The following is a 14,896-nucleotide window of genomic DNA, read 5'->3' on the forward strand; positions in this document are numbered from 1 at the left end:
TTGTCCAGCATTGTGTTCTGGGTTGATTAACTAAATCCTAGTCTCTGTGTGATGATTTGGGTATACAGCTGGTTTAGGACTAACCTCTGCTTAAGTAAAAGATAAATCAATAATAAATATTAATAACCCCAACATGTATTCTTTTGTTTGTTTTACTTTTTGTGTGTTTTTGCTTGTTTTGATTCTTTCTGGAAAGAGAAAGAACATGAAGTTTGGTGGACATTGAGGTGGTAAACATCTTGGAGGACTTGGATGAAGGGATAGAATGTGATTAAAATATATTGTAGGGAAATTTTTTTAAGCCAGTTGTCTGAACATGGTCCATGAATGAATTTGTGTAAGGAGAATTCCGAGAGACAGTGAGATAACTGCAAAGAAATAAGACAAACTCTTTCAACCTCTTTTTCTTCATAACATGGTTTGGTTTTGTAATGTGATTTTGTGCCCTTCCCATGTATAGTGAATAGTGGGTTTGCTTCACATTACCCATCATCGTACTTAAATTATTCAAAAATGTTTCCAAGGATAGGTTATCCTTGTGACTGTATACAGCCTAAACTCATGTGGACTTTGTTGATGACCTTGCTTAAACCCCCAGAATACTCTCAGAATATGAAGTGTAAGATGCCCTGAATAAAGTTGGTATGAGACTTTTAGTCTGCCTTATTTTTAGGTTATGCTTTCCCAGGTTCATGCCATACAACCAACAATTCTTTTAAAGGATTGATACATTTATTTTAAAACCTTAAATACTAGGTCACTATATACTTCTTTGGAAGAACATCTCTCTCTTTTGTGCAGAAACACTGAGTTCCATTCCTGGCATAGCAAAATTGACAAACAAATGGGAAAAATAAGAAATGTCCTTCAAAATCCATTCTTGAACTGCCTCCACATACCTCCACATACAACAACCACTTTTTCCCTCAAATAATACTACTTCATATTGAAAAGCACTTTATGTTCATCGGGAACCTATTTGAACTTTATTTTCCATATTTTTATTAGAATTATTTTTTCATAAAACATATTGTGATCCTTTTCCGCTCCTTCAATTCCTCCCAGATCTTTCCCTCTTATATTCACACCCTTTCTTTTTCTGTCTCACTAGAAGAGTCACCCTGGATTCTACTTGAAGTACATTACCAACATAGAACTAAGAATTACCAACTGCTTAAGAATCTTCTCCTTTGACACCTACAAACTTGAAACTTTCCCAAGAATCACATCAGGAATCCCAATTATAGGCAAGCCACATGTACTGAACATCTTGTGCTTTAAACTACAATAGCTCTTATTACTTTATCAGGTCATGGTTCCACCCAAGGCATCTGAGTAGCCACTTCACTTATCTCACTTATGGAAAACCGAGAAAACAAAAAAGTGTCTTAGTAACCTTTTGTGATGTTATCTGAGAGTCATTTCAGTCGACAATGCTAAAATAAATAATTGTGACTCTCTTATATTTGGGTACATCTCGCTGTGTCTTTTTCTTTAGACTCTTGTTTAGGGAATTCCATATTCATGATCTTTGGTTTGCTCTGTCTCTTCCTGAGGACATTTCTTCCTTAATATGTCTTAGTCAGTGTTCTATTGCTGTGAAGGGACACTGTGACCGTGACAGTCCTTACTAAGGAAATCATTTACTTGGATCTTGCTTACAATTTCAAGCTTCAGAGGTTTAGTCTCTTCTCCACTTGGCAGAAATCATGGTGGCTGGCAGGCAGACATGGTGGCTGGAGAAGAAGTTGAGAGTTATGCATCTGGATTCGCAAGCAGCAGGAAGAGAAAGATACTAGGCCTGGCTTGAGCATTTAAAACCCCAAAGCCCACCTTCAGTTACACACTTTCTCCAACTCAGCCACAGCCACTCTAACAAGGCCAGACCTTCTAAATCCCTACCAACTAACAGCACTCCCTAATGAGTCAGCAAATAGATGGGCTTATTAGGGCCATTCTTATTCAGACCATCACAATATCTTTCATTAAATCTTCAGTTTTTCCTGAAATTCCTTTAACTGTGGAATCTTTCAATTGCAGTTTGGTATAGGTGTAGGTCCCTCAAAGATTAGAGGACCTCGATAGGCAGCTGAGAGTGACAGTGTAGAGGTGAGTTTTGTTAACTTCTCTCTGACATTCCTTTTTTTTTTCTGAAACCTGGTTTCCATTCTAATTCATCTTTAATTCATCTTTGAATAACTAAGGCTCTCTGTGGTGGTTTGAATAGCTCTTATGTTTGAATAATTGGCCTATAGGGACCATTGGCAGGTGTGGCCTTGGCCTTGTTAGAATAGTTTTGGCCTTGTTGGAGAAAGTGTGTCACTGTGGAGGTGGGCTTTGAGGTTATATGCATGCTTAAGCTACACCCAGTGTGGAATCTAGTCTCCTGATGGATGCCTTTTCAATCAAGATGTAAAACTCTTGATCTCCTCCAGCACCAGGTCTGCCTGCCTGCACTCTGTCATGTTTCCTGACATGATGATAATGGACTAAACCTCTGAAACTATAAACCAGCCTCAATTAAATACTTTATTTTATAAGGGTTGCCATGATGGTCATGGTGTCTCTTCACAGCAATAGAAATCCTAACTAAGATACTCTCTTACTAACTTTTATTTTCTTTTATTCTAAATTTTGCCGTCACTGTCACCTCCTTATATCACTCTAATTTTATCACTCCCGTTCTTTTAAATTATTTCATTTTAAGAGTTAGGAATGTAGCCTTGTAGTGGACTGCATGCTAAGAATGCATGAGGCCCTGGATAAAATTCCCAGCTCAAGATAATTGATGTATATTCTAACTATATTTACACATTATTTGGCATACGGAAAGCACAAATGAATACTGAATAAATGTGTGCCTATAGGATTAATTCTAAATTCTAGTCTGACACTCCGAGGTATTTCAAAATCTAGCTGCTGGGGGAGAAGCTTTCATTTTTCTCAGGGATGTTGACCTGTAGATGCTGCCCATGCTTTAGTAGATAGCTCTACACCCATGCGTGTACTGATAGCACCAATAAGTGGTTTGAGAAAAGAATACATGAATTTAGAAGGGAGATAGTTCTGGGAAGGTTTGGAGGGCAGCAACTGGGGAGTGGATTTGATCAAAATACACCGTATACCACCTATGAAATAGCCAAGAAAAAAATTTAAAAATGTATCTACAGTCTTATTTTTCTAGCTACAACTTCCACTTCCTTTTCTAATGTACCTCTCCCAGAACCCTATGCTTCAGGCAACTTGCCTGACAACTTGCCTTTTCCATTCTCTATGTAGGTTTTTGGGAAGTCTCACACTCTATGTAGGCTTTTGGGAAGTCTCACACTTCTCTGGAAAACTTTCCTTTTTTAAAACATTTTCGTATCTTACGTGTTCAGGATTCACCTATGCATCCCTGCTCCGTGACACCTCACCGTACACTGTACAATACAGTAAGTTTCACTCTCTCCTTCAGAAAGGCAGGAACTTGCTTTTATTTCCTTGCCTTCAATGCCTCCCTCAGTAAACCTTTCATCGACTGTCAAAGTGTAAGCTCAGTTAAGTGGATGGGAACCAGAAGGAAGGAGGTCTTCCCCACAAGCTCAGTTTCCTGTTTTTGGAGCGTACCCTTTCTTCAGTTCACCTCCTTTTCCCTGTTTTTTCAGCTCCAGTCTATTTACATTTGAATGTCAAAGCTACAAATTCTCAAGGAGCAGCTAGAACACTTGACATTTTGTAAGTTAAATCACGTACAGTTTCTCTGCAGCCCAAGGCATTATGTACTAAATGATTCCTTAATCTATTGGTGGTGGGTAGCTGTGAGGCCCGACTCCCGTAATAAAAGGTACGTTTCTCATCTTTCTAGTTGCTTTCGAGAAAATTTCCCCCCTTTTGCCGCACATAGGACAAATATCTTCATTCCCTTGCACTATTCATAATTTTTGACATAATTATCTGTGACATATTGATTTAAAGTGCCGCTGCAGAAAATGGAACAGGAATGTTTCGCTCGGCCTTCTGGGAGTTGTAGTTCTAGAGGCACCCTGGCTGCCTGGTTGGCCCCGGAACTGCGGACTACAGCTCCCAGGCCTTCTCTAAGCTCCTACTACACAGGCTCAAAGCCACAAACCAGTAGGTGGTGGCTGTATTGTATCTATTGTATCCCTTGGCTGGTGCATTTTTACAATTCTCTAGACGTGAAATTGAGAGTGAAAAGCATGGCAGATGAACAAGAAATCATGTGCAAATTGGAAAGCATTAAAGAGATCAGGTAAGCCTTTGGCTGCTTAATGCAGCATCCTTCCACCCTCCTCGACGCCCCCTCCCTTCCCGGGCATCCCCGGGAGCAAGGAGAACTGCTTTTCTGTGGAAACTATCTATTGTTGGATTACTTGCAAAGGGAATGAGGGGAGGGAAAGGGGGACATTCATCACAGAATTACTGATAAGGTGAAGAATGAGGGGGCGATGGGGTAAGTTGAAATCAAGTCTAGAAGAGGTAGTTGGTAGAAGTGTGTGTGTGTGTGTGTGTGTGTGTGTGTGTGTGTGTGTGTGTGTGTATGTGTGTACCAGGCAGAGGGAAGAAGGGGAGATGGCGATGTCTTTCCAGATGTAGCTGAGATAGAATAGAGGTTTACGGAGACACCAGGATCTGGTCACCAGACAACTAACTGCATTCTTTTTGATACAGAGATGAGCGCTGCTGTTCGCGGACGCATTAAAATAAACAACAAACAAACAAACAAACAAAAACTTGTTTAGTACAAGTCGCTTTTCACTTCTTGCTTTAGAAAAGTGGAGAATGATTTTTCCCTTCAGCTTCATGAACCAGAGCTTGGGAAAGCCTTTTGAGAGCTAAATTTAGCTGGCCAGTCAATTCAGTTTGCAACTTTTCTGTGACTGTAGGCTGGGGATGCAAATGAATCTGGGGAGGGGGCTGCTCTTCTTTTAGTGTAAATCTTTTCACTACTTTTTTTTTCCCTGTCCTGGAGTTGGAAGGAGGTTGAGAACTACAAGAGCTGGAGGTCTGACAAACTGGTAATTGTCACACCTCCAACAGGTTAGTCAGCATGCAAGTTTTGATGTTGCAGTAAACAGTAGTAACTCAAGCGCTATGTCAGACTCCCCTGCCCTGTGTAACTAGAGTGTTTTTCAGACATATCGAAAAAAGAAAAAGGGAAATAGAGCATATTTTTGGACAAATTAGGCTATGATATTTAACCCTGACAGATTTGACAAGAGATTTAACCTCTGTGGCATCTGTGTGGGATCTCCACATGGTGATGCTAGTGAAGAATCTTAATTTCGTCTTCCACTTTGAGGGACAGGGTTTTTCTTTTTGCAAAGCAAGGAAAATTATAATTTATTCAGTCCCTGGTATGCCATCCCCTTCCCCATTTCAACCACTTTTGCAAGTGCCCTGTGACTTTTGTTGTAATTGGAAAAATGGAAGTTCAGAGAATTTTAGGGATTTCTTACATTTCTGAAGCTTAACAGTGCTACATTTTGACAGGAATTGGGTCTGCCTACAAAGGCTCTGTTCTTCTGTTTCCCACTGAAGGGCTGCTGCTGTCTTTTTTTACAAAGACATCAGGAGACAGAAAGTGAGATTCTTGGGTGTAGGAGAATGCTACCAGTGCAGCTAATGAAAAAATTAGGCCTTGTAGTAGAAAGCCTCTAACTTCAGCCTTCTACTCTTTATGAATTTTAAAATAAGCTTATATTATCCCTAGAAATGGAATATTTGGGATCAAGGTCATTAACCATTAATCCCCAGTGAAAATAGACCCCTTTCAGTGGAGACCAAGTCAAGAGCCATGACTTTTATTCCCCCAAAAGCTAAGATAGTAACAGGAAAGATTTAGAGAGAAGGGTGAAGTAACACTGTGGTAATATGGGCATAACACTTGGTTGTCAAGAAAGACTCAAATTACAAACTAGACTACTGCTGAGAGTATCAGAAAGCCTACTAAGACAAAAGATTTAAGATGCAGAATATCCAACTTTTATTGAAAAACTTCTCACTGTACCAATAAATCTACATTAATGACAAAATACCTAGATGCCAATATTGATAAACCACAGATTCAAAATAATCTAACAAAAGCTTTAAAATATACATCATGAAGATGCTTCAGTAAGAAATTGCTACACGCTGGGAGTATATAAACATATAAAAATCACAATGGAGAGAAACTTTGGACTTTTAAACAGTGTTGAAAATGTTAAAGACTACAGAGACACTCAGAGTTGGAGTAAATGCCAATTTGCATTATGTTATTGTCATGAAACTATGAGAACCAGAAAGTAAAATGTGTTGGTTTGAATGAAGATATTCCAAATAGACTTAGGTATTTGATACTCGGTTCCAAGTTAGTGGTGCTGTTTGGAGATATAGTGCAGGATTGCTAGCGTAAGCTCTTTGCTGGCAGTAGCAAGTTCAGGGTGTGGGCATTACCAATTTGCTCTCTATTTCCTGTTTGAGACTGAAGATGCTTTTTACCTTCCTGTTCTTGCTGCTTGCTGAAACGTCTCTCCTGCCATTATGGAATTCCATTCTGAAACAATAAATCCAAATAAACTCTCCCTTAGGATAAAAAAAAAATAAAAATCCAAACAAATAAACAAGTACTAACAACAACAACAAAAAAAAACATGAAAAAGATGCTAAAGCGAATCTTTAAAACAACCTAAAAATTCAACAGATAGATTGAACAGTAAGTTAAGACAGAAAAAAAATGAAACAGCTTAAACCTAAAATAAGAGAAATCACTGTGAGATTATTATTAAAGTTTATACATTCTCAAAGGAGAGGAGAAACAGGACAGAATGAAGAAAGAATTGGATAAATAAGAACTAATAATGTCCAAAACTGAGGAAAAACAACTTCGATGTTCAAGAAGCTAATCAAAATTAGATTCCAATAAAAGTAATCTACACCAAGGCATATTATAATCAATCTTCAGGAAAAGTGGGAAAAACAAAAAGAATCTTTAAAGGAAGGCAGCTGACAAGAAGAAATCCCCTAATTAAATGCATGAGGGGAAAAAATTACAATAGCAAATTCCTCAACAGAAAAATATCAAGGACCTAGTGATACAACATGTTCAAGTGCTGAAGGAAAAGAACTGCCAATGTAGAATGCTATGTGCAGTAATAATACTATAGTTCATAATTGAAGATATTCTTAAATGATGGCATTATTAGCAGAGGTACTGTGGAAGGATGGCAAAACTATTTAAAATAGAGAGAAAACAACTTGGTAACACCAGGAAGCACAAAATTAGTAAGCAAAAACATGATAGAGTTGAGTTTTTTTCTTAACTATGTGTGGTGATTGAAGGAAAATTTTTCTTTCCTTTTTTTGTTTGTTTGTTTGCTTGTTTGGTTTGGTTTTTCGAGACAAGGATTCTCTGTGTAGCATTGGCTTTCCTGGACTTGCTTTGTAGACTAGACCAGCCCGTCCTGGAACTCACAGCGATCTGCCTGCCTATGCTTCTCTGAGTGCTGGAATTAAAGGTTTGTGCCACTACAACTGGCTAATTTTTTTATTATCATATATTACTGTATAAAACTTGCAGTAACATTTTACAAATGTATACAATGTACTTTGATCATAATGACCCCTATTACTCTTTCTTGTTTCTTACCTTTGGGTCTTTTTCCTCTGTACTCAGACCTCTTGAAGGAAACTTTGTAACATAACTATAATATAATGTCAGTGTATGTACTGGAATAGTTATGATATTTTATGAATAGGGAAATTTAAATAGAAATAAAATAGATAATATGTTTCACTAAATTTTTCCGAAGGAACAATCATTTTTATCTTATAGGGGAGGTCCTCTTGCCCTTCTATTTGACCCTAGCCTATCAGGACTGGTTGCATTGTCTTCCTCTGTGGACTGGCAAGGCTGCACTCCTCAGAGGTAGGTGATCAGGGAGCCTGTCACTGAATTCATACCAGAGAAAGTCCCTGGGGACCCCACTTGCATAATGAGTTTATGGGATGCATCTGAGCAGGGGTTTTAGGTCATCTCCACACATTGTCCTTGGTTATGGTATCAGTCTCTGCAGCTCTCCCAGGGCTCAGTTGTTTTTGTCTCTGTTGGTCTCCTTTTGGAGCTCCTGTCCCCTCCAGGTCTTTCTATCAGCCTCTTCTTTCAAAAAATTCCATGCCCTCTGCCCAAAGATTGGCTTTGTTTCAGCCTCTGCTTCAATACCTCAATTAGTAGAGTCTTTCAGAGTCCCTCTGTGGTAGGCTCCTGTCCTGTTCCCATCTTCTCCTGCTTCCAATGTCTATAGCATTTGCCCTTCTGAATGAGGATTGAGCATCTTCTCTAGGGTCCTCCTTGTTGTTTAGCTTATTTAGAAATATATATCTTAGTATGTTTACCCTATATTGTATGGCTGATATCCACCTATGAGTGAGACATGTGTGTCTTTCTGCTTCAGTGATACCTCACTCAAGACGATCTTTTCTAGTTCCCACCATTTGCCTGCAAATTTCATTATTTCCTTGTTTTTAATTGCTGAGTTGTATTCCATTGTGTAAATGTATCACAATTTCTGTATCTGTTCCTCAGTTGAGGGACATCTAGGTTGTTTTCCAGAAATCTGGCTAATACAAGTAGAGCTGCTACAAACATGGCTGAGCAAATGTCTTTGTTGTATACTTTGAGTATATTTTGGATATATGCCTAGGAGTGATATAGCTTGTATTTGAGGTAGCACTATTCCTAATTTTCTGAGAAAGAGCCACATCGATTTCCAAAGTGGTTGTACCCAGTTTACATTCCCACCAGCAATGGATGAGGGTTCCCCTTTCTCCACATCCTCTCCAGCATGCATTGTCACTTGAGGTTTTTCTCTTTTTAATTTTTTTATTTTTTATTAATTAAAATTTATTCATTTTATATCCCAGCTGTAGCACTCTCCCTCATCCTCTCCCAATACTACTCTCCCTCCCTTTTCTCTTCCTACGTCCCTCCCCAAGTTCACTGATCAGAGCTAAACAGAGAATTCTCAGTAGAGAAATATCGAATGGCAGAGAAACACTTAAAGAAATGCTTAACATCCTTAGATATCAGGGAGATGTAAATTAAAACCACCAGGAGATTTCACCTTACACCCAGCAGAATGGCTAAAATCAAAGAGTGAAGTGACAACCCTTGCTGAGAGGATGTGGAGAAAGGGGAACCCTCTTCCGTTGCTGGTGGGAATGTAACCTTGTACAACCACTTTGGAAATCAATCTGGCACTTTCTCAGACAATTGGGAATAGTGCTACCTCAAGATCCAGCTATACCATTCCTAGGCATATGTCCAAAATGTGCTCAACCATACAACAAGGACATTTGCTCAAACATGTTCCTAGCAGCCTTATTCGTAATAGCCAGAACCAGGAAACAACCCAAATGTCCCTCAACTGAGGAATGGGTACAGAAATCGTGGTATATTTACACAATGGAATATTACTCAGCAATTAAAAACAAGGAAATCGTGAAATTTGCAGGCAATGGTGGGATCTAGAAAAGATCTTCGTGAGTGAGCTGTCCCAGAAGCAGAAAGACACACACAGTATGTACTCACTCATAAGTGAATAGTAAGCCTAAAAGATAGGATAAGCATATTTAAATCTGTACACCTAAAGAACTAAACAAGAAGGAGGACTCTAGGGAAGTGTTAGGACCAAATAAGGCAATGATGAAGTGCACAGCAGATTTTACATGAAAGAGGTTTATTAGATGGAGATGAAGAGAGAGAAGAAGGAGAGAGTAGGACAGATTGGGGGAAGAGAGAGGGGCGCCCCAACAGAGAGAGGGCAAGAGTGCCAAGAGAGAAAGAGGCAAGAGAGACACAACATGGCACGTTGGTCCCTTTAAGGAGCATCGTAACCATGCCTGCCAGGACTACCTGGCTGCAACACATTATGACATCACAGGTTGCTAGGCAACCCAGAAGCAGGTGACTAAATACTTACATTCCTCCCTTTTTCTATAATTAAAAAATGAGGAACTTGAGCTACTTCTCATGTAAGGTAAGTTAAAGTATATAAATTTAGGTTCATTAGAAGCAGCTCTTGGTTGCCATGCAAGGAGTTAGAGAGAGAGAGAAGAAATACTAGCAACAAAATGGCCAGATTACATGGTGAAGAGGAGGAGGGGAAGTCTCTGCCCTGGAAAGTGCAGGGTATAGGGTTGCCAGTCATGCAAGGCAGCAGGTAGAGACTGAGGAATGCTGGGAGAACCTGGAGCTGTTTGTCCTGGTCCTGAAGCACACCATTCCAGACTTTTGTTAATAATAAGTGAATATTGGGCGGAGGTTCTCTTCTGGGTACTTCCTGCTGACCCTGGGGCACTGTAGGGAGGTCAAAAGGTTGAAATGCTGGTGAAGTCCAGTAAGAACAGGCTGTTTTGATGCAATGCAGAGTCTGTAAGAACATCTATGGCTGGAAGAGAAAGTGCAGGTCGAGCTTGGTGGTAGTCTGTGAGGACAGGCTTAAACACTTGTGGTAGCTGCTTTGGCACTGTTGTGGATATAAGAAACACCTGTGTCTGGCAGGTTACTGAAACATCTATAGGCAGAAGGTAAAGTTAAGTAGGTTATGGAGAAAATTCTTTAGGTGTACGTTTAAAACTTTTGGGAGAGTGAACAGAGGTGGAAGGTTTGGATCAAAGAGACTTGAACATGGGAACCTTCGTTTAGCTGAGGGGACCTCCATTTACCCAATCACTGGCAGTAATTAAAAAGGCTTTGCTTTGGCTCTGTCATCTAAGGAAGTTGAGGCCAAGTTTGGTTAGAGAAGTGTGTAAACTTAGGGGCCCTTAAAGCGGGCACTAGGTGTGAAATTCTCCAGAAGACATCTCAAAGGATAATCCGGAGGAACGGACGAATGGACTATTCCCATTGGGAAGGTAGGAGTCAGTGACCTGTCAAGGCGTCCAAAGAGCAAGGTTTGACCCAGGAGAAATGGTCCTACCTGATCCAACAGCAAACTAGCTTTGGCCAGAGACCAAGGGCACAGCTAGCTGCCCATAGGAGACACAGTTTACCTAGCGCTAAGATTTTCGTAGGCCAGCATGAGGGGGAAAAACTGTGCACATAGAGGGGAAAAAAATCTCTCCCAAGGGAAAGAGGAAGTTCTAAATGTAGGTCAGCAGAACCGGTCAACTGTAGCCAGTGAAGACTATGGCTAAGGGGGGCCTCCATCTCAAAAGATAGTAGGAAGTTGCCAGACGCTGAACAGTCAAGCTTCCCCTACCAAGAGAGGCGTTTTATGCTGATAAATGAGGTAAACTCACCAATCCAGCAGCTTGCCAATGAGGGGAATTTACCAATCCAGCTAGTGTTGCCTGTAGTGTTGTCAAGTAGCCAGGAAAAGGAGCATCTTCCTGTTTGTATTTTGGCACCTGCTCAATCCACATCCAGAAAGGCAAAGGGGATGGACATTGGAAGTGGGAGAAAACAGGGAACAGGACAGGTGCCTACCACAGAGGGCCTCTGAAAGATTTTATTCATCAGGCTATCGAAGCAGATGCTGAGACCCCTAGCCAAACTTTGGGCAGAGTGCAGGGAATCTTATGAAAGAAGTGGGAGTTGAAAGGCCTGGAGGGGACAGGAGCTCCACAAGGAGAGCAACAGAACCAAAATATCTGGGCATAGGGGTCTTTTCTGAGACTGATACTTCAACCAAGGACCATGCATGGAGATAACTTAGAACCCAGGCAGAGATGTAGCCCATAGCTGCTCAGTGTCCGAGTGGGTTCCATAGTAATGGGAACAGGGACTGTCTCTGACATGAACTCAGTGGCCTGCTCTTTTATCACCACTCTCTGAGTGGCAAGCAACCTTACCAGGCCACAGAGGAAGACAATGCAGCCAGTCCTGATCAGACCTGATAAGCTGGGGTCAGATTGAAGGGGAGGAGGACCGCCCCTAACTTTGGGTTTTGTACTTCTTGCCTATGTAGCTCAGACAACTCATTTTACACATCTCAGTCTCAAAATTTTGTCTTTGAAAATGAATCTCAACATACCTATGTGTGTGGGTGTTTTGAGTATGACATTTCATAGCATATACATTTCTTAGAGCAGTTGCTCAAATGTAATGGGCTCCACAAATACAATATCTATTACAATTTATCAAAACTGTTATAACTCATTTTGTGGTACCAGGAATAGAACCCTGGGGCTCATATATGTTAGGTTTTAACACTCTATAACTCTATCATTAAGTTAAGTGATATGTTTCTTAACATGTTTTCTTCTAACACAAAATAGATTCCCTCCACTTCATTTATTTTGTCTTTTCATTTTCATTTAATTCCTGGAATTAATTTTTTTTCTTGATTTCTTCTTTGGCCCATTGGTCATTCAGTAAAGTGTTATTTAGTCTACATGTATAACTGCTACCGATTTGTTTGCTGTTGATTTTAAGCTTTATTGTATTGTCGTCATAGGATCTACAGCGCAGAGTTATTCATTTTTTTATTTGTTAAGATCTGTTTCATTTCCCAATATGTGGTCTATTTTAGAGAAGCTTCTATGAGCTGTTGAGTAAAGTGTATATTGGTTGGTATTTGCATGGAATATTTGGTAGATATATTAGGCCTAAATGATACCATTTAATTCTGTTGTGTTGGTGTTTGTTTTTTGTCTTGTGTCCAGTCTATTAGAGGAAATGGGGTATTAAATTTATCTGCTATTCCTTAGCTGGAGTTACTTTGTCTTGAAATCTTTTTATGAAATTGGTTACACAATAGTTTGGAACATGATTAAAATAAAGTATCTTTTTCATATTTTTGAGACTTTAATTACATCATTTTCCCCTTCCCCTTTCTTCCGCCGACCCCTCTCATGTACCCTAATTTTGCCCTCATTCAAATTTAGGGGCCATTTTCTTTCATTATTGTTATGGATAGGAACTGGGTAGGACTGTTGGGTGTTCCCTCCTTCGGAACATTGTATGGTGCCTTCTGATATCAATGAAAGCTAGTCTTTAGGGAGGAGGCTTTCAGGCCATATTCAGCTCCTATCCTCTGGGTCCTTCATCCAGTGTGCTGGGTGTCTTCAACAATAGGGACCTAACTTCCATCTCTGGGGCAAAAGAATAGTTTATTATGTTTTGGGAGTCTCTTGGAAAATCTTGACCAACAACTCAAAAGAGGGTTTCTCATCCTCATCCTTAGTGTTTTTTGTTGTTAGTCTATGGTTGTTTTTTTTTGGGGGGGGGGGTAGAACTTCAGCCCGGATTGGAAATTTTCATTTAAAGTATGTATTTATCTGTATTATAGCTATTTTATGTAGCTAATAATGTGATTTTATGACTTTTTTAGACATCCTTATTATTTTACTCTCTTCCTTCTTTTTTTCCTCCCCTTTCCTTATTTTTCTGATTTCCCCTTTACATCTCTTGTACTCTGCTTTTGTACTCTCTACTGCTTCCCACTTGCAATGTTCTCGTTTAACTTTCGTAGTGTGGTGATTTGAATGAGTGTGGCTCCTATAAGCTCTGATATTTGAATGTCTAGTCCCTAGACATTGGTAGACATTTAATGAAGGATTACTAGGTATGGCCTTGTTGGAGGAGGTATGTCGCTGGGGGTGGGGGATGTTGAGGTTTCAGAAGCTCAGTCCAGGCCTACGCCCAGGCTCAGCCTCCCCCCCCCCGTGTGTGTGTGTGTGTGTGTGTGTGTGTGTGTCTTTCTCTGTCTGTCTGTCTCTGTCTCTGTCTCTGCCTGCTGCCTGTGGATCAGGATTTAAAGCTCTTAGCTATTATTCCTCAGGCCTGTCTGCTTCTTGCCATGATAATACTGGATGAACCCTCTGAAACTAAGTAAGCCCCCAATTAAATGCATTCTTTCATGAGAATTGATGTGGGACAGAATCTCAACTGAAGCTTCCAGTACCAAGAATCATTACATTTACATTTAATTGAGTTGTTGGCTGAAGAAGTCCCATGGGAACTCACAAACAAACAATCCAGGGTGTTGCCAAGGCTTTAGAATGTTCTTCTCAAACTGACAAGGCCCTGTTACTAAAGACAGTGCCTACAGAACTCATTGATAATGGAGAAATTGAGCTAGTTCCTACCTAGAGCCTTTACCCCTATGGGCTAATGTTCTTGGTACAGGAAGGTAATCTTTATGCTACCAAAGGAGAAACAAACACCAGCCTAGCTATAAGCCTACTGATCTACAATGGTGTCCTGATTTTAAGATATTGTAGTGCAGTGGTGACACGTATCTTGGTGGGAGTAACCAACTAATATCTTTTTTGACTTAAGACCCACTCCATGAGATGGAACCCATAATCAATGCTGCTCAGATGACCAAGAACCTAAAATGCCCAAGGACCTAGGCTAAAACCAAGTACTGCTGTCCTACCAAAGGAATGTAACAATAAAACAATTCCTACTGGCATCCTGTTATACTCATAGATCAGTGCTTCGCTCATCGCTGTTAGAGAAGCTTCACCCTGCAGTAGCTGGGAACAAATACAGGTACACACAGCCAGATATTATGCAAAGGGTGAGAAACTTTGGGACATTCAGCCCTAAACAGAATGTCTCCATTCAAATCCCTCCTCCCAGGGCCCTGAGGAGGATAGAACCCTGTGGAAAATGAGGCAGAAAGAATATAAGAACCAGAAGGATTAGAGGCCACTAGAAACAAGGCCTTCTAAACACAAAAGGACTGGTGCACATATGAACTGACAGAGACTGGAAGCAGCATGCTATATTTTCTTCACTGTATCTTTTTGGCCTTTCGTTGAATAGTAAGTGGCTGAGGCTATGTGCACTTATATTCGGGTCTTCATTTTGTTTCAATGGTATACATGTCTTTTTTCTGACACCACCGTGTTTATTATTATTATTATTATTATTATTATTATTATTATTATTATTATTATTATT

General features: G+C 40.1%; 1 protein-coding gene across 2 annotated transcripts in view; it reads left to right on the forward strand.

Moving 5' to 3' along the window:
* The first annotated feature begins 4,102 nt into the window (after positions 1-4,102).
* Positions 4,103-14,896, forward strand: part of Zc4h2 (zinc finger C4H2-type containing) — a 20,186-nt gene continuing 9,392 nt past the window's right edge. Inside the window, exon 1 of one of the 2 annotated variants that reach the window (XM_055597477.1) lies at positions 4,103-4,252. In XM_055597477.1, coding sequence (XP_055453452.1) covers positions 4,200-4,252 — 53 coding nt within the window. In that variant the 5' untranslated portion in view covers positions 4,103-4,199. Of the gene's footprint in view, positions 4,253-7,886; positions 7,910-14,896 lie in introns of those variants that run through there. The other variant, XM_055597478.1, reaches the window with a different exon arrangement.

Source organism: Psammomys obesus, unplaced genomic scaffold (assembly GCF_907164565.1).
Source record: "Psammomys obesus unplaced genomic scaffold, mPsaObe1.curated_primary_1811, whole genome shotgun sequence".
Classification (NCBI taxonomy): domain Eukaryota; kingdom Metazoa; phylum Chordata; class Mammalia; order Rodentia; family Muridae; genus Psammomys; species Psammomys obesus.